General features: G+C 56.9%; 1 protein-coding gene across 2 annotated transcripts in view; it reads left to right on the forward strand.

Annotated features, from left to right (window-relative positions):
- The first annotated feature begins 6338 nt into the window (after positions 1–6338).
- FBLN1 (fibulin 1) overlaps positions 6339–19927 on the forward strand; it is an 80016-nt gene continuing 66427 nt past the window's right edge. The window contains exon 1 of one of the 2 annotated variants that reach the window (XM_059187266.1): positions 6339–6514. In XM_059187266.1, the coding sequence (XP_059043249.1) occupies positions 6439–6514 (76 nt within the window). In that variant the 5' untranslated portion in view covers positions 6339–6438. The remainder of the gene's footprint in view (positions 6515–19927) is intronic. The other variant, XM_059187265.1, reaches the window with a different exon arrangement.

Here is a 19927-nt window from a genome sequence, read left to right on the forward strand (position 1 = left end):
GAGAAGGACGTTGTAAGATTTGTCCTGAAAAATGCAAAGTTTTAGTAAGGGATTCAGCTCTCCAAGAAGAGGGAGTGATGGAGGTGTGTGATTCCCCGACGGCGCCCACGATGTTCTGCCCATTGGCTGCTCTCGTTCTCTCTCTCTATACTTACAAGCTTGTCTTTGCTGAACTCAAGCCAGCTCTCTTGCATACAACCGCGACGTTGTGAAGTTCCTCCCACCAGAGGCAACCAAAGCCATGTTCAGAGATCACATTCAGACTCGCACAGACATCAGAGCCACTCTTCCCAGGGCCCACGGTCCTTGTGCGAAGGCCCGCTCCTCTTCCTGTAACAAGCAAGCCCAAGTGTCAATCGGGACTCTTAGCTGCCCCCGATTCGGGTCAACATAAAGGGAAAGAAGGTTATTGGCCCGGTACCAGGCAGCCTGCAGAATCATCAGGAATACCGCAAACCAAGCCTAAAATCTGGGCTTGACCAGGGGTATCTGGAGTAAAGCCAGGGCCGTACCCAGATTCTGGCGATGTCACTGTCACCCACCACTGTGCCCTTGCCACCACGGCTTCCCGGCTGCCAGGACTGACCCCAGAAATTCCATGTTCTCGCTGCCAGCAGAAGGGACTGGCCACCAATGCCGCCTCGTCCCGTTACCGGCTCCCACCACAAAGTTTGGGGGGTTGCGTGCGGTTAGCCCCCCCTTGGGCATGGGCCAGCACCCTGCTTTCAAGGAGGCCGGTGTGGGACAAGTACGGGTTTAGGCTCTGTTGTGGGAAGAGGAGGGATGCCTCCTGAGGGCACTGCCTGAAACAGAGGGGAGAAAATGGGAGATGCCGTTATAATCCCAATTGCGACTCTGCAACCCAGACGAACAGGAAGCTTTGAGATCCCGTTCCAAAGCACTCTCTCTGGCAAGGAACGCAAGACACGCGGTCTGACAAAATTACATTTGCTTCAACATGTCACAGCCCCCACCCCCCCAGCACACAACTTAACCACGTGAGCTCCGTGCTTTTATCTTGCTGACTTTCATTTTTCCCACTTGCACTTAACTACTCTTAGCATGGGCCAAACATCATGCCAGGGCCCCCAAAGACAGAATCTCTTTGGTTTTTCTGTTTTCTGGGCTTCTGCTTGGATGGAGCTGGAGCTCGGCTCTTCACAGAGTGCGGTCCCTGAAGACTTACCTGTAACACAAGAATGAATGATGGTGGTTTTATTTGAATTTGCCCTGATAGTTCTGATCCTAGAACATCAGGACAGCTGAGGTTCTAGAATGCTCTGGAATGCTGCATGCGCCCCCTCCTTCCTTCCTTCCACAGTGGTTTGAACTACAGAACTACATGAGTCCGGGAGCCTGGGATCAAGACGTCAGGGGCGCCTGGGTGGCTCAGTGGGTTAAGCCGCTGCCTTCGGCTCAGGTCATGATCTCAGAGTGCTGGGATCGAGTCCCGCATCGGGCTCTCTGCTCAGCAGGGAGCCTGCTTCCCTCTCTCTCTCTCCGCCTGCCTCTCTGTCTACTTGTGATTTCTCTCTGTCAAATAAATAAATAAAATCTTTAAAAAAAAAAAAAAAAAGACGTCAGCAGGGTTGGCTTCTCCTGAGGCCTCTGTCTTTGGCTCGTGGATGGCCGTCGTCTGGTGTCTGCAGTGGTCATCCCCCTGCGGCTGGTCCACGCGAAGCCGGCAGCTTCCTTCACGATCCTGCCTGGCTCGGTGCACAGCAGAGGTCACACAGTGACTCACTCATGGCTGTCCATGTGAGTGAAATGCCATCGAAGGGGCCTGAGGCATGCTAGGAGCTGGGTGTGTGGAAATTCTACGTCTTTAGGTGTCACGGGGGAGGTAGAAGTATTAGAAGCCTCTGGTCAGGAGCTTCCCTGGTCGTCACCTTCCCTGATGACAGAGTTGTTACTAGACATGGAGGTTCCCAGTGTGGGCCTTGATTCGGTGCCCTGCTCTGTGGGAGTTTGAGAGCGAGACATCTGCTGGGGGATCCAGGGAGCCCAGTGGCCCTCCCTGTTCTGTGTATAACTGTGTGTCTTTTATGGATGTCAGGCATAATTTGGAATCTCTACTTTTCTGCAGCCACCTGGAGGGGACAGGACCCCTTCTCGTTTGTCATTCTAGTCATGCCATGGTCCCTAGGACCTTCCTAGTAAGGAAAAAACCCTGGGATAGTCCGGAGAAGGGGCCCAGAGGGGCCGGGAAGGGGAACCGCGAGAGGAGATGGTGGGGTTGCCGCCCCGGGCTGAGCCACACGGCCACATGGGCGTCCAGGATTCTGCCCCCTTCCTGGCTCAGTGTCCTCAGCCATTGTACGGAACGACAAGTCCAGCCCAGCGGACGTTGTGATGCTGGGTGTCCCTGATGAAGAACCCTGCTTTTCTTCCCACAAGGCCCAGCCGGAGGCTAAGATTCTTGCCCACAGAAGATGTGCGGACCCAGTCCCTGCCCTCAGGGAGCTCACAGGTCCAGAGCCAGAGAGAAAACCAACACTTGAACAAAGACATAAAGGAGTAAAAAGAGGAACATTGTCATAAAGGGGATAGAACGGTGCAGGACGGGGCCCCGGGCACAGGTCCCGCAGAAGCCCTCTGCCAAGTGGCATCTTAGCAGACACCCAAAAGGCAGAAGGAGCCCGGCGAGCAAAGAGGCAGGAGGGGAGGGGGTGCTTGGGTGTTCTGGGGCTGTGAGCCCTGGACGCAGGGCCGGGTTGCGCCTGGCTGGGTCGGGGGGGGGTGGGGAGGCAGCCATTGCCTTCGGGGTGGGGAGCACATACAAGAACCACAAGAGGCTTGTCTCCAGAGTTTGGGCAGCGCCGAAGCCATTTGTTTTCTGACTTGGAGAAAAACAGTCCACGTGTGCCAACAATGATCTTTGAAACAAACGGAGAGCTATTTGTTACGGGGGGTGGGGAGCAGTGAGCTGCCAGGCTCCTCTGAGACGGGAGAAAGCTGGACGGTCACAGGGGGACATGACAGATGGCTTCCTGCTTGGAGCAGAATCGGGGGTGGGGGGTGGGCAGGGGCGGGGGGGGGTGTCGTCTTGCCCTAGACCCAGGGGTCAGATGGTGGGAGGGCCTCCGTGGTCCCTAATCCCCCCCCCCCCCGGGGAACCTCTGTGAAGACCAGTCCCATCTTCTGCAAATGACACGGGACATGCAGTTTGCTTCTCCGCAAGTTTCTTGACTCTTACATAAGGACCCAGAGGGAAAACGGTAAGAACTCTGTGCTGGAAGAAGCTGGTCTCTCCTGATGAAAGGTTGCACACTCTCTGGTCAGAAAACAGCAATTATTCCAGTGATCATAATCTGATTTTTTTACTTTGTTGCCCAGAAACTCAGTCAAGTTTAAGTATAGGGAATAGACCATTCCAGGTTTCTGGTACAATTCCTCCTTTTCAGTCACAACTGTTTCCTAAAAAAAAAATTTTTTTCACTAGTAAACACAATATCCCATTTCTTTCAAGTTCCCTTTTGCTCTTTAGCTACGTGAATATAGCTTTTCTAGGGTTGTAATTGCAGGGTGGACCTACACAGTCATATTCAATTTTTTTTGTTATTTTTGCATATTATTAGTTCACAGAGATCTTATTTCTACCTAGGCGTCCTATTCAGCCTTTTCTGCAATGGTGCACTATTTCCTGGAGCACGGCATACAGGCAGAGTTGACTCTAACCCTATTCACCATAGACAGGCTGCTGTTGGACGCCGCGTCTTTTCTCGATCGTTCACTACAATAAGCGGTTTTGTTATTACCAGAATAAACGAGCAAACGTTATGAAAGCAGTCACAAAGAAAAGAAACACAAATGGCGAAGAAGCCCCGGAAACGCGTTCAAACTCCGTGGTGAGACATCTGAAGATGACGGATGACACACTGAAACAGCGACACGCCTGTTGCTTCTGCCTGCGGACCCAAATTAAACAAAGATGTTACTCTGTGCGGGCGCGCGGGTGGACAGACTCCGGGCTGGGCCGTGCCCCTCGGCGGAGACCTGAGAGAATCAGTCCATTTCTGGGTGCAGAATGGCTCTCCTAAGGCTTCCCCTTCTACCCTAGATGCTGAGCCTAGAACATGCAGGTTTCCCTGCAGCACGATTGTTAAACACTCCCCCCACCCCCGCTCCCCAACTTAAATGCCCTAAATGTCCAGTCCTGGGGAGTGGTGAAACCATGTGTATAGCGTTCATACAATTCACTCCCAGATGAGCCCAGGCCTGGGACTCGGCCGGCCTGCTTTCAAATCTCAGCACAACCAGTCGCCTAGTTGTGAGCATTTGGCCAGCCTCTCGGGGCCTCAGTGTCTTCATCTGCAAAATGGGAGCACTAAGACCTTCCCTGACTATTATAGTCACAAAATAACGCTCTGGCCCATAATACCCACTGCACATACTACGTTTACTCTGAACTATAAACTCTCTCCAGGGCCCCTCTTCCCTCCCATGGCTTAAAGAAAGCAAAAACAATACCTAAGCACAAGTCTTCAATCCATCCCCAGCTCAGAGCTCCCCACCCACCCCCATCCAAGGGCCTGCAGCTCCCTGCCTCCTGCAGACAGCCCACACCCCAGCGAAGTGGACCAGAAAACCTTCTCCAGCTGCCCTGGGCAGGGAACCCTTTGTACCCTCTGCTCATCTGCCAAGGGCCAACCCCAAGTCATCTCTTTTGGGAGGCATCTTTAGCCAAGGAATTAACAAGTGACCCCTTTCTATGATCATTCCCAGAATCTCCACAAACCTCCACCTTAGGAAACATCCTACGAAGACAGGAGTTTTTCGTCTTTTTGTTTTTTATTTTTGAATAGAAATTTTTTCTTTTTCTTTTTTTTTTAAGATTTTATTTATTTATTTGACAGAGGGAGACACAGCTTGAGAGGGAATACAAGCAGGGGGAGTGGGAGAGGGAGAAGCGGGCTTCACGCCGAGCAGGGAGCCCGATCCCGGGCTGGATCCCAGGACCCTGGGTTTATGACCTGAGCTTAAAGCAGACACTTAACAACTGAGCCACTCAGGTGTCCTTGAATCGAACTTTCATTTAGAAGAGGAAACTAGTAACTGAACAGCGGGACACGTTTTCACAGAGGGAACCCAGCCTTGTAACCAGTACCCAGCTTTAGAAAAACAGATTCCAAGCAGCCCCCCAGAAAGCTCCCTGGTGCTCCCCAAGGACCATGGTTCTCCTGACCCCTAAGCTGTTGTCTTTCCCATTGAGGGAATCCTGCAGCACCCGGGATGCGAGGGTGGGGGTGGGGTGGGGGTGTGGGGGTGTGTGGGGGGGGATGGGGGGGTGGGGGTGTGCCCCACCATGTTTCCATTCTGTTGCTGGGGATGCCCGGCAGTTCCTAATTAGAAACTATTCTGAATAGTGCTGCTACCAACACCCTAATGCCCGACACCTGCTGGCTGTGGACCTGGGAGGGGGAGGGCCCATGGGGGCGTCCACGCTGAATGGTGTTTCTGTGGGTTTCCTCTCTTCCTACCTTCACTGGCCGGCATGCGCTTTTTTTTTTTTTTTTTTTTTTTTTTCTTCTTTAAAACAAATGTATTTATGGTTCCAACAGACTAATTCACCTTCAGGAACCACTGCCTGGTTCAGCCATTTATTCCCGCAGCAAGAGGTAATTTCTGTAGGCCCAGCTCTAAGGCCGCTTTCTCTCGGCAAAGCAAACTTTCTTCCTCTGCGCATCGGGGTCCCCGGTTCAGCACATTCTCTGGAGCTGGGATGTTGGTTGGAGGTCGGCCCCCCTGGACTGGCAGTGCGCTGAGGCCCGCGCCGGTGCCGGGACCCAGCTGGGACTTGCAGGCCTGGGGGGATGCGCGTGTGCTGGACGGCGCAAGGCAGGAAGCGATCTGACAGCGGGTGCGGGGCTTTGCTCGCGGGCCACGTCCTGCAGGGAGTCCCCCCTGCCCCCCGCCTCGAAGGGACACCTCTCTGTCTCCCCCCACCCCACCCGAAAGCGCCTCCGACCGGTGGGGACCTCCTCGCCACCTTGATCCCCGCCCCCCGCCTTGGCCGCGGAGTCGGGCGGAGAGAGCCTTGGAGACGCCGCCGGCCTTCGGGTCGCGGGTGGGGAAAGGGATCGGGTTTCACGCGCGCCTGGGGGGGCGGGAAGGGGTGCCCCCCGTCCGTGTGCGCCCACCTTCTCGGCCGCCCCCGGGAGAGGTTTGGGTGTCCCCGCTCCCGCTCCCGGGCCCGTGAGCCCCTCGGGGCCGGGGTGCCCGGGGCCCCAGGCCGGGGAGGGGGCGGCCCGACCCGGGAGGGAGGGCACCGCGCGCCCCCGGCCCCGCCCCCGCCGCGCCCTCCTCCGGGGCGGGATAATTGAACGGCGCGGCCGGGGCCCTGCGTTGGCTGCGAGGCTCGGCCGGAGCGTGGAGCCCAGGAGCCGCGCCCCGCGCCCCGCGCCTTTGTCCGCCCGCCGCCCGCCGCCCGCCGGCCCCATGGAGAGCGCCGCGCCGAGGAGGGTCCCGCTGCCGCTGCTGCTGCTCGGCGGCCTCGCGCTGCTGGCGGCCCGAGGTAGGGGCGCCCCACGTCCACGGCCCCAGCTCTGGTGGCTCCCCGCTCAGCCCCGCACGCCTCGGGAGGCCTGGAGCCGTAGTCGTAGCGGCCGTCTGGGCGCCGCGCCGCCGCCGCGGCTCCGGGGTCGTGTGCGCCGGCCAGGCCCTCCCCTCACCCCGCTCCTGGCTCTGGTCCTGACCGCCTCGATGACCTGGGGCACTTGTGTGAAAGAAGATATTTCCTCCTCCCTGACCTCTCCCCGCCCACCCCCACCCACCCCCGCCCCGTGCAGCCCCCCTAGTGCCCACCCTCGCTCCCCCTGGGGCCAAGGCTGGGAGGCTAGCGGGGAAGGCCTGGCTGGAGGGTTGACTGAACCCCGGCTGCCCTGCTCTGTCCGGAGCGCCCGGCTCTTCCCGCTGGCCCCACCTCCGCCCCTCGGTAGGGGCTGTTGTACCCAGTTTGTTGGTGAGAAGACTGAGACTGGGGACAGTGCTTTGCCACTCATGGGTTTCCGGGGGTGGGGGGTGGGGTGGACTGGACAAATCAGCAAAGAAGGGAGCAGTCTGGAGACAGATTTTTAGGGAAATAGCCCTGTGTGGGGAAACCTCTGTCTGTCCTCCCGGACCTAGAGGGCCCCAAGGCAGAGGCTCAGCCAGGCTGCACACCCAGCTGGGGCTGGGGACAGGCCCCTTCCAGGCCCACCCACCCAGTGGCAGGGGGGATGAGTCTCTGCACTCACTCAGCGTAAGACTGAAGGCAGCGGGATGGCGCTTCTTTCGCCCTTAATTCTCAAGGCCTAACTCCTGGGTTGGGGGCCGGAGATAGGACAGGAAAACCCTTAGGCCCTGCAGATTAGAGCAGCAGTGGTGGCCTCTGACCTCTCCGCTGACCCGTGACTCATCAGTCATTAGGCCTGCCAGCCCAAGGCTTTGTTCTTCCTGGGGCCAGGCCTGGAAGAGCCGTTGACCACCCTCAGAATCCTAGATGCTTAATCTCTGGTTGAGCTTAGTTTCTTTTCAACTCCCAGGTGACCACCCTCCTCCCTGGTCAGAAGGTCCTCAGGAGAGATTGGGGGCAGAGGGCAGAGCTCTGCGGGTGCTTCTGGGCTTGCTCACTGGCTGCAGCAGATCCTGGAGCTCTGGCTCTGTCCTGGGTGCCTGCCGGGGCACTTTGTGGGGGAGATGGCGTGGGAGGCACAAGGGCCCAGGGGGTTGGCAGCGAGAGCCATCCTGGTCCCGCCGGGGCTCTTTGGAGACTTGTTGGAAGGATGGTGCTTGGGCAGGAGCTGGGAGGCAGAGGGTCGAAGGGCATTCATGGGAAAGTGACTGGTGGTTGGACTGAAAACCCTGGGGTGTGGGGGGCTCTAACTGGAGGCCACACAAGACTCTTGTAGGAACTACAAAGGGCCCCAGGGGCTCCCTGTGTATTTTACAGATGTGGTAACTGAGGCAGGCCCAGAGAGAGGGCATAGGCGAGCTCGGCCTGCTCCTTTCCACTGTGCTCTTCTGCCTGGGGTGTGAGAGGGTTCCCCTGCAGCCTGGTCGTGTCTGACTCTGAAGGGACATGGGGACTGGGCAGGCTGGAGGGGCGCACCTCGTCTGTATACAGGAGGCCCTAACTTCAAGCATATGTGATAAAGGAGATCTGTTCATCGTGTACCCTGTTGGCATGGCCTTCCCTTCCTTTCGGGATGGTCCCTCTTTTGAGTTTCAGCACTGTGGTGTGGTCTGGGGGGAGGGAGCTGGAGCTCCCTGGTTTGCGTCTGCGGCTTCCCTGGGGTGACCTGGGCCCACCCTCCAGAGAGCTGGGAGTGGGGGGTGCGGGGCAGGACACCAGGGCAGGGAATTTAGAAGTGATGCTGGGAAAGGCCTTCCCGCCGCGGGCCCGTTGCTAATCTGTGGCCGCTCGCTTTGCCTAGTCATAGCGGTATGGGGGGCGCTGACCTTCCATGCTAGGGGACAGAGTCGAGACCCTGTCTGTCCCATGTCTGTCCTGTTGAGCTTTACCGAGAGTGGGGTGGGAAGCAGTGAGGAAGGCCGACTGCTTTCTCCAGGACGTCCTTGGCCTCTAGCTCCAGCGGGCAGCGCTGCTGACTGATTACAGAGCAAGTCTCTGGGAGGAGAACAAAGACGGGAGAGGAGACGGCTTGGCTTGGAAGCACGTGGCCCGCACCCTGCTGCTGGAACTTCCCCAGGCTGGTGGGGGGGGCCTGAGGGCCCCCCAGGCTAAGCTGGGGGGGGGGAGGGGGAGGGGCTGGTGGTGCCTGTTGGAGGGCTGGACGCACGAAGATGAGACTCAGGGTGCCCCCGGGTGGGGGACAGTGCCACGGCCCCTCCTGTGGGACCCACGACTCTAAGTGACCCCTTCTCCTGACTCTGCCTGAGGGGCTCCCCGCCCCCCGGCTCAGGGCCCCCTCTGCCGCCCCTGCTGGACTGTGGCATGTCGGGGTGGGAGAGAAGGGCCAGCAGGGCTCAGTCATCTGGGGCTCCCAGCTGGCTGCCACGAGCTTCTGTAGGACAGGAAACAACTTTGCCTGTATCCGCCTAGAAAAGCCCACAGGATGGGTTGGTGGTTTTCTCATTTGTAAAACGAAGATAGCAGAAACTGACTCCTTAACGTGCCTGGCGGTCGGGGGGCGTGGGGGAGGCCATGGCACCGTGCCTGCCACGGTGGCTGGATTAGTGTGACCTATTATTTGTGTGACCCCCTCCCTAGGGTAAGACAGAGTCCTCTTTCCCATGAGTGCTCTGAAAGTCCTCCCAGCTCCCCAGGAGCGCCTCAGAACTGGCAGCGGTCGAGAACCAAAGCCGTGTTGGGAAAGGTCACACAGAAGGGGCTTCTGCTGGCCTCCTCAGACCTCCACGCACTAAGTATGTGCTCTGGGCCAGACGCTGTTCTAAATCATGGGGGTGTGGCAAGGGAGAGGTGAGGCCTGGCCTTTGTGCCTGTGGGGCTCCCCATCCCCCAGGAGAGGCAGAGGAGTGGACAGGCCATTCCAAAGCAGCCCCGTAGGGGAAGAGTCAGGGACGACCTCCGCAAGGACCAAGGAGACAGCCTGCAACCTGGCAGGCACCGGCTGGGTCTCTGGGGAGGACGGGGCTCCAGACAGAGGAAGCAGCACGGGCAAGAGCGCCGAAGGCCCGAGAGGACACGGATGCGCGTCCTCTGGCCTCCTGCTCCGTCGAAGGCAGGGCTCTGAGCAGCGGGTGCGGTCTGGACAGCCTTGCGGATAAAGACTGACAAACATGGGCGCTGGCCCGCACAGTCCCCTGCCGGGGCGCTTTATCCAATATAAGACTCTCCTTTGCAAAACATCACATTATAACAATTTGATTCATAAAAGATTTTGCAGGGTCCCAGTGTCCTGGTAACGACCTCACGTGTGGCTGCCTAACCAAACGGGGACACTCATTCGGTCAGCTTCCCTGGGATCAGAGACCCTTCGGCCTGGAGGGAGCTCGTTGAGGAGGGGGTGTGCAGGGAGGCTGGCGGAGTTGAAGTCACAGGAGACAGGGCAGGACAGAGGCGGGGTGCTGCCGACCGGAGCTCTTCCCCCACTGGGGCTTCCTCCCTTGGCCTCAGGCTGGTCCTCACCAGGCTCCAAGTCAGGAGGGAGTCAGGAGTGGGTTGCTCCAGCTGCCTGCGTGTTATCAGCAGGTGGGGGCCGGCACTCGAAGGAGGAGAGGAGACTGGTTCCGGCTCCAGATGTGACCAATCCTGTCCTCTCCCTGCTTCTCCTTAAGTACGGAGTGAGAACACACTCTGCTCTAGGAAATTTTAAAATTGACATATTTTGTATGTAGTTATTAATTTAACTCTCTCAACAATCCTATGACGAAGGTACTGTCCTGTTATTTTCATTGTACAGACGTCTAAACGAAGGTCCAGAGCAGTTAAGTAACTTGTCTAGGAAACACAGTGGTCCGTCGAGGGCCAGGACAGGGGACCCCAGATTCCTGACCACTTGGTTCTCTTGCCTTAAGCCCAATGAGGGGAAATAAAAACCATTTGGGCAGCACTGAAACCCCCGTAGACAAATGCTGCATGTGCAGGGGGTCCTGAGGAGGATCAGGTGTTTTCCATCCATGGGGGACCACAGAAGCCATGAGGGGCTCGTGGCTGGCTTGGTGGGATTCCCCAAGGTGAAGACACCTGTCTTGTTTTCAGATCAGAGGACAAGCCTGTCCCGTCCTTCGGAGGCAGGGGCTGTGGTGGTGGAGGGCTGTTTGCGCGGGTACCCAGGTCTGCTCTCAGTCCTGCCTCTCCCTTGGGTGTGGCCCAAGTCAGGGCCTCCTTGCTGCCTTCTGGGGGTGGGGCTCAGGACCCCTCCCCTTCTCCCGAGGAACCTACATTGGCTGCGCAGGGGGGAGGCCGTGCACACAGGAACGGATGCCTCTGGCCACAGGACACTGGGTGAGGTCTAGAACTGTCCACAAGGTAGAAAGTTGCCCCTTTCCTGGCACCTTCATAAAGGAAAATGTTCTTGGCGGGTCCTGGGTTCCAGACACAACAGGGCGGGCCCAGCATCTGGAGAAGACGGCCCTGGAAATCGTTCAGGTCCTGTTCCCGCTTGATGTGCCCCTGGCCTTGCCAAGTGATCCTGCCAGAGGGCTGGGCTGACATGGCCAGCTCTGGGAGTGGGGACACTGGGTTCCTGCCATCCTGTTGCCGACTTCCTGGGGGTCCCGACTGCCAAGGGCCCTGGTTACTGCTCCTGACGGCCAGGACCCAGAGCTTTCTTTTCTCCACGTGGAGGGTCTGTGATGCGTCCTGCATTGCTGGCTTCCAGCCACTCAGAGGGGACACCACACCGGAGGGTGGGGAGGGTCTGGCCCTCTGGAGTCCCTACACCTCCCAGATGGTAGCAAGGATGTAAGAACCAAAGAACCAGCCTTGGGGTCCGATGGGTCCCCGGACAGGTTTTATGATGGGCACTTGAGGTGAATTTGGGAAGAAATGGTTTGTCTATCGGGACATGGAAGCCACAGATCAGCCGGTCCACTCCTGGTATAGGTGGGTGAACTGAGGCCCAGAAGGAGGAAGTATGTGATCCGCGGTGTCATTTGCCAGCTGTCTCTCGGGTGTTATTAGCAAATGTTTCCTGTGCCTCCCTTTCGAGCCTGGCCCGGCCCCCGAGGAGCTGTTCATCATGCTGCTGTCATCTGTCAGCGCGTCACCTGTGTACCCCGCGAGCATGAGACCCCAGGACCCAGCACAGACAAGGATAGGGCCCTGTGGAGCTCGTGCGCCACGTGGGTCTCCTGTGGCCCCAGATCAAATGACTGCAAACCGAGCGGCTTAATACAACAGGTCTAGCCTCTCACCGTCCCGGGGGCCACAATGTCACGGTGTCGTGTGGGGCTTTGCTCTGGGGCAGGGTCTGTCCTCGCTCCCCCGCTCCTGGGCTCGTGGCTGTCTCTGTCCCCACGTAGCTTTCTCTTCCTCTTGTGTCTCTTCTAAGGACACTTCTTCTGGGATTCGGGGCTCCCCCAGGTGACCCAGGAGGAGCTCATCTTGAGATCGACCCTTAATTCCAACTGGAAAGACCCTTAGTCCACCTAAGGCCACACTCTGGGGGCAGGACGTGGACGTATCTTTTCAAGGGCTACCATTCAAGCCGCTGCACACACAGACGCCCTCGCTAGGGTGTATCGGCAGGAATCGGCGCCGCGATGCCGTGACGGGGACAGCAGACAGGGGCGCCTCTCAAGGGGGCGGAGGAGAGTGATGCCCAGCTGAGGTGTGAGTTGTGAGGAACCGTCTGTGGAAAAGCCCGGAGAAGAGCTTTGGGACAAAAGGAGCAGCTGGCTCCAGGCGCCGGGTGGGAGCGGGTGTGTTGGAGGGAAGGAGGAGAGTGTGTGCCTCTGGGGAGGGGGGGGAGGGGGAGCTGCTGAGGATGGGAGGCCTTCAAAATTAGGGTGCAGACTTGTGGGTTTCATCCCGAGCGTACTGGGAAGCCGCTGGAGGATTTTAAGCAGAGGAATGACATTATCTGACTCAGGTTTCTAGAAGTCACTCTGCACTGCTGCATGGTGAAGGGCCTATATGGGGTGGTAAGAGTAGGCAGAGTGAGCCGGCGTGGAGGTTTCTGCGGGGTCCAGGGCCGAGTGGTAGTCGGGGGCCGCTGGGAAGTGGATAGATCTAGGGCGTCTGGGAACTTGAGTGGCCGGGACTTGCCCTGGGATGGGGGATAGAGGGCGAGGGAGAAGGAATAATTCAGGCTGACCCCACTGTTGTGGGCGAGCAGCTGGGTGGAGGGTGATTGCTAATAACCGAGCCAGACAAGGCTGAATGGAGTGGGGCCCCGGGGGGTGGTAGAAGAGTCCAGGTTCCTAGTGGACCCTGTAAGCGTCCTGCTAGGCATCGGTGGAGTCTGGGCTTGGAGGCACGATCAGGCTGCGGACAGAAATACGGCCGTCTCAGCCCATAGGATGAAGCTGCAGAAACGGGCAGGGGAGATGGCGAGGGGGCCGGAGGGGCCGGGGGATTGAGCCCTCCCAAGCACTTTGAGGGGGGAGAAGCTCTGAGATAACGGGCCTGCTCAGGGGCTTCTCAGAACCCCTGGGGCGTTGCCAGGACTGGTTTTGAGATGGGGGGGCCCGTGTGGTTGTGGTTGGTGGTCTGTTTGCTAATGGGGTGAGCTGCTATCCTTCTTTTTTTTTTTTTTTTTTTTTTTTAAAGATTTTATTTATTTATTTGACAGACAGAGATCACAAGTAGGCAGAGAGGCAGGCAGAGAGAGGAAGGGAAGCAGGCTCCCCGCTGAGCAGAGAGCCCGATGTGGGGCTCGATCCCAGGACCCTAGGACCATGACCTGAGCCGAAAGCAGAGGCTCCAACCCACTGAGCCACCCAGGCGCCCCAAGCTGCTATCCTTCTTGAACCTGTTTTTCCTTTTGGATCATGTCACCTGCTGGAGTCAAATGTGCTATAAGTTTTGCTGCCTGCGTGTGCTCCATGTGCTCCTGATTTTGACATAAGGCTTCTCTCTGCACCCCACGCCCGTTATCATCCCCACATCCACAAAGGAGGGAGTGAAGACACAAAGGCTCAGAGAGGCCAAGTAATGTGCCTGTGGGCGCACAGCAGCTGAGCGGCTCCCCCGGGCCGGGAACCTGGAAGCATGACTCTTCAACTGTGTTCTTTTTCTTTTCTTTTCTTTTCCTTTTTTTTTTTTTTTTTAAAAGATCTTATTTATTTATGTGAGAGAGAGAGCACAAGCAGGAGTGAGGGCAGAGGGCGAGGGAGAAGCAGGCTCTCTCCTGCCAAGCAAGAAGCCTGACATGGGGCTCATTCCCAGGACCCTGGGATCGTGACCTGAGTTGAAGGCAGACGCCCACCCAACAGAGCCACCCGGGCGCCCCTCAGATCGTGCTCTTCTGCAGGACACTACCCCGCCTCATTTATCTTTCTGACCGAAAAGTCTTGGTTTTGCTAAGTCCGGCTTCGGGAGGAAGCCAGTGTCCTCCGGCATGTGGCGGGGGTATAGGTGAGCTTTGAGTCCGAGCTAGGCTCCAAGGCTACCTCTGTGTTTGCTCTGCGCCCTGGGGCAGCTTGCTTAACTCTCCCCGATCCCCTGTTTCCTGGAGTCGTGAGGATCCCATAAGATCATTTGTCCACTGGCTCTTTCCCAGGAATTTATTGAGTGCCTGCTCTGAGGCTGGCCTGGGCCAGGGTGCAGAGCTCGTCCCGGCCCCCGGGGTGCTAAGTACACATGCAGTTAATTATTTGTGCTTGGTGCCGGGAAGTTCAGGGTGCAAAGAGAACGTGTGTGTGCGCGCGTGCGCGTGGGTGTGTGTTGAGTGGTTAGGGAAGACTTCCGGAGGAAAGGATTTTTGAATTGATGTGGGTGTGAATGAGCCAGTCCCAGGAAGGGTGTGGACCCAGGACCACCCAGCTGCAGCTTCCACAGGCCAGGTGCAGCGGACGCATGACAGGTGGCCTTGAGTTCAAAGGGAGACCGTGAGAGATGGGTCCCGCAGGGTGGGGTGATGTAGAGACGTCAGGAGGTAAGGCCGTCCCCCGTGTCCACTGGCCTTGGTCACAGAAGGTCACTGCCAAGAGGGAGCAATCTGGGAGGCGCTTGTCTCCTTCCGAGATCTGCCTTCTGGCCCTTCATTCTTGTGGCCTCCTGCCTGCTGGTTCCCTGCGCTAGACCCGTCTCGTGACAGGTGCTGGTGTGTGAGCATTGAAGCGCCTATGGGTCTGTGTGAAACCATGAGGGGAGACTCCAGCACACCCTGCTTCCTCCTTGGGAGGTCAGCTGCCCCTGAAGGGGGAGATGGCTCTGTCCTTATCCTAGACCTGCGAGGGATGTGGGGGTACTGTGCACCAGACCCCAGTGACGATGACCTGGTGTCTCCCTGGGCTGTCCCCTTGGGGACAGGGTCCTATCTTTTCACCTCTGGATCCCTTGCCCCTAGATAGAACCTGCACATGCAAGTGTTGTAACAGGAACCTTTTTAAAAAAATGATTTTATTTTTACATAATCTCTACACCCAACCAAGAGCTCGAACTCACAACCACAAGATCAAGAATTGCGTGCTCTACTAACTGAGCTGGCCATAGAGGGGCTTTTTGAATATACAGGGGACTTAGGACAGCATGAGCGCCATAGGGCGAGGGCTGCGGCCTGGGCTGGACTCCTGCTGGCTCCCCAGCTTCAGGAGGGGAGGGTTCTGGCAGGGGTGGGCTGAATCTCGCAGAGTTCTATTTGGTCCCGATTTCCTGTGGGTGTCTCATTGCATTTCAGGCTTCCCAGGGATGTCGGCCCTGGACACCCCAGGGGCCCCCTCCAACTCTCACCATAGCTTTAGCCAGTTGCTCTGGAGCCGATGAGGCACAAACTTTGCAGGGTGTCAAGTTCAGGGGACCCACGGGACACACTAGGACCCCGTTCACATTCTGAAACACCCGAGGCCCTCTGCTGCTTTGAGCTTGGCCGAGAAAACCAAGAAGATTGACTTGTTGGCTAGTTCTGAGGACACACCTTCCCCTCCCTTCTTGTTTATGCCCAGAACTCGTCTATTTTTTATTTTGCCACATGAGAATATTAAAATAGAGAGCAGAGATCCGACCACTCCCCAACTCCTTTCTCACCGTTTCCTATACACGCGGGCCGTTTGGAAGGGCAGGTCTCAGAAGGAGAGACAGCCTTTTAAGCGGGGTCAGGCTGACTTGTGGGGAACCTCCCCTGGCCATTTCCTTTCTCACTCATTTCCTTGCAATCCAGCAGGAATTTTGTCAGAACATTGTCCATATACACGGTGGGGTTTGGCAAGCCGTTGCTGAACTCCAGGCCAACTTCTCCACCCACTTTACAGGTGAGGAGACTGAGTCCTGGCCTTGCTCCAGATGGAAGGACCCTCAATGGTAGAGCTGTAAGCAGACCTGGGCCTCTGGAGCTCCAGCCCTGGGCCTACCCCACCACAACACGGTACACTGAGCAACTTGGCTTATTGCTTACCTGCTCATGGGCCATTAAGGCATTGCCCAGAGCCCTTGGGAGGATGATAGGTGCCAGGCTAATATTCTGGAAACTTCCACCTGGGGAGCAGTGCAGAGATCCTCTGACTGCCAGCTGGCATCTATAGTGCTGGAAAGAACATGTGCCTACATCTTTACCACTTGACGAGAATGGGTGCTGCTCTAGACCGTGAGCCTTGGCGTGGTGCCAAACACGTGGCATGCCTTTTGCATGGATCAGAACTACCACAACTCACAGTCTATACTGTAGTCTTTACAAACGCAGAACTCGCCTGGAAGAAATTTCGTTTCAGCTGCTGTCTGGGGTGACATATGGCATCCGATGCCCGTGAACCAGGCTGTCTCTGTCCACCTGCTCACCAGTGACTTAGGGCAGGGTCTCTCTTTCCCGGAGGGAGGTGGTGGGGTGTCAGGCCCGTGGCGATGGGTCGTCTGGGGGCCTGTGTGATTCCCCTCCCCACGGTGGTGCAGCAACTTCCGTGATGATTCCATTTTGAAGAGTCTTTCTGCAGTCAGGCACCGATTTAAGCATTTTGCCTGAATTATCACATCGATCTTCCCAGCCCTCCCCAGTTACTACCCCATTTGACAGATGGAGAGAAGGAGGCTCAGTGAGGAGGTGGCGGGTCTCGGTCTGGGTGGTTTTAACCCACATGTCCGTCGTCCTCCTTGGAAGGTTGTGTCAAAGGCTAAAGAGGTCTGAAAGAGAGTCTATTCTTCATTTATATTTAGTGTAATGCTTTGTGGATCCAATTCACAGTCAGATTACGGGAACTGGAGATGAAAACTGTGCCCGATCAAAGCTTCTTGGTCAGAACGGAAGGAGGTGATCTGAGAGAGAAGACTGCAGACCACTTCTCTCTTAAGGGCACCTACATCCCCACAGTGGGCATGGGTGGGCATCCAGCGGGGGGGGGGGGTCCCCTGACGTAGTGTCATCGATACTGGCATCGCTCCCGGGAGTGAGGGGTGGAAGCGGTGCTGGCCTTATTGGCTCCAGGTTGCCGAAGGCCGTGCAGATGTGCTGGGGCCTCTGTGTGGGAGTTCTGTGAATTGATGTCCTGCCAGAAGGGCTGCTGGCCAGTGGGAGTGCCAGTGCCGGGTTGATCTGTCAATCGCGGTGAAATCCTTGGTGGTACCAGTGAGAGGTGGTTTCCAGGGGGAGGTGTCACCCTGTCTTCTTGCTCCCCACCCCTGGCCCAGCTGTATGTCCTGTGTCTTTGAGGAGCCACGGCCTGGGATCCTCCTCGTGCTTTCCCTCCCACCAACAATTACTGTGTGCGGCTGGGGAAGCGGTTCCAGAAGCACGGCCTCCCGGCCACCTCCTGAGAGCCTGCCCTGGGCTCTTCCTTGGGCCTGGGAGTGGCCGCCGCTCTCTCTTTACCTCGTTCCTTCACATTTTACCTGTTCCCGTTTGAGGTCACCTAGTTTGCTTATGTAACCGCTAGGGTCACCACCAGACTGCCCCGGGGGGCGCCCCGAAGCCGTTTACCAAGTCAGCCCTCCCTGCGGTCTGCACTGCACGTATGCACATTAGAACAACGATGATTGAGAACAGCGGGTGAGGGCATCAGCAGAACATCGAGGTCCTTTCTGAACGAAGGGCGGTGCGAGACGGCAGGCGAGCACTCAGCTTTATTTATTTAAATTTATTTTACTTATTTAAAGTATCTATTTATTTGATAGAGAGGGAGACACAGAGAGGGAACCCAGGGCAGGGGAATGGCAGAGGGAGAGGCAGGCTTCCTACTGAGCAGGGAGTCCGGCGCGGGACTCGATCCCAGGACCCCGGATCATAACCTGAGCTGAAGGCAGACGCTTAATGGCTGAGCCACCCAGGTGTCCTGTAAACACTCGATTTTTTTAAATGTATTTTCTTTATTTTGGTAAAATACGCATAACATAAAATTAGCCATTTTAACCATTTTTAAGTGCAATGTTCAGGGGCATTACATACATTGCCATGGCTGTGCAGCCACCAGCCCTGTCCATCTCTAGAATGTTTTCATCTCCCGAAACTGAAGCTCAGTGCCCAGGAAACAGCCCCCATGTCCCGCTCTTGCAGCCCCCGGTGCCCACCGTCTACTTTCCGCCTCTGACTGTGGCTCCTCTAGGAACCTCGTAAGTGAAATCACACAGGGTTGATCCTTTGGGGACTGGCTTATTTCACTGAGCATGACGTCTTCAACAACAACATTTTTTGAAAAGATTTTATTTATTTATTTGAGAGAGGGAGAGGCAGACTCCTCGCTGAGTACGGAGCCTGACATGGGGCTTGATCCCAGGAGCTCGGGATCATGACCTGAGACCAGGGCAGACATGTGACTGACTGAGACACCCAGGCGTCCCAACAACAAACATTTTAAGTGAAGCATTTAGTTCACTATTACATGCTCAGCTTTTAAACCATTGTGGGGAAGTTCAAGTTAATTTAACTTAATTTAACCCAAGGGCGCATGCATAGCCGTTATTCTACGGGAATGGGGGGTGGTGAAGAATAGTCCAGACAGTCATGCTGGTTTTAGTAGAGCAGCCTGTTGGGGTCTCCTGCCTCTGAACACTGTAGGCAGTGGTTTTCATTCTCTCTGTCCAGGTTACAGCAAACGTTTGTAGCGAGCCCCTCTCCCTGGGTCAGCACCAGGGACACGTGGGGGCGCTGGCCTGGGGGTCCCTATCTAGCCCTCTTTCCCTGGGTCACCGTGCCTCCTTTCTGACTTAACGTGGTATTTGTCACCAGAGTAAAGCTTGTTCACTCCGATGGGGACAAGTGTGAAAACAGCAAAGACTGCTCTCTGTCCCTCTCGAATTGGCAAGGGTCTTGGAAGAGCTGTGTCCAGGGCTGGGAGTGGCCTTGACAGCCTGGTCCCGCCCCATGGAAAGGAAACACTTGGGAAGTGGCTGGAGGCTTTTTCTGTTTCAGAACACAAGTTAGTACCAGATCTTTTCTTGGACGGGAGGCTCCTCGGATCTTTTCTTGGACGGGGCGCTCCCCTGTCTGCTGGAGACTGACCTGCTACAGAGGACATCTCCGCTGACATCTTGAGCCAGGACTCCAGAGAATCCTGCAGGGTGTTCCCCTCTCTCCACAAGACCCCTCCTGTCCCTGCAGCTCTGACGGGTGGGGGACAGCTGTCTCTAAGGCCAAGAAAATGGCAGTTTGGGAATCTCAGATCCTGGTGCCAGCATGGCCCCGGCTCCTGCGGAAATTCTAAGCAGTCCCACTTTTCAGGGTGGTTGGCTCCGATCACGTGTTGCTCCTTAGGGTCATTCCCTCCCCGTGAAGAGGCATGTTTGCAGTAAACCCCACACTCCAAGGACAGCCTTGCTGTTCAGGCTCTGGTTAAGACGCCTGTCGCCGATCTGTCCCGTTCAGCTGGCACTGAGCCTCCCTGATGGTGTGTGGCATGGGTGGATGCTTCAGGGTCACTGAGGGGAGAAGGATACCATCCCTGCCCCAGAGGAGTTTCGAATTCCCCAGGAGGCAGACTAGACCAGCCTAGGAGTCTGTCAGAACCAAGCCTGATGCCTGGCTCTGCTGCTCCCTGGCCCCTCTGGCTCTGTGACCTTGGCCTCCTCACTTAACCTCTCTGAGCTGGAATTTTCTTATGTGCGTGATGGGGAACATCATGAGCCGGCCTCTCTGGGTTCTTGTGAGAACGAGTAAGTGCTGGGTAAGCCTGGGACGGAGGGGCCCTCAGTGAGGAGCACTCCCTGCCTGAGCGATGGCAGTGATGCTGGCGAGGCCTGGTGCCGCGGGGTACCCCGACAGAACTGGCTAGTGTCTGGAGGTGAGCGGGTGACAGGGCTGGCCAGAGAAGGACTGGAGCCTAGAGGGCCCGGAGCCCAGGCCAAGGAGCAGTGGGATGATAGGTCGGCAGGAAAGCGTCAGGGACTTTGAGTGACAGCTGCGCAGAGCCGGCCGCCCACTGGTTTTGGGAGGGCAAG

The sequence above is a fragment of the Mustela lutreola genome, chromosome 8, assembly GCF_030435805.1.
Source record: "Mustela lutreola isolate mMusLut2 chromosome 8, mMusLut2.pri, whole genome shotgun sequence".
Classification (NCBI taxonomy): Eukaryota; Metazoa; Chordata; class Mammalia; order Carnivora; family Mustelidae; genus Mustela; species Mustela lutreola.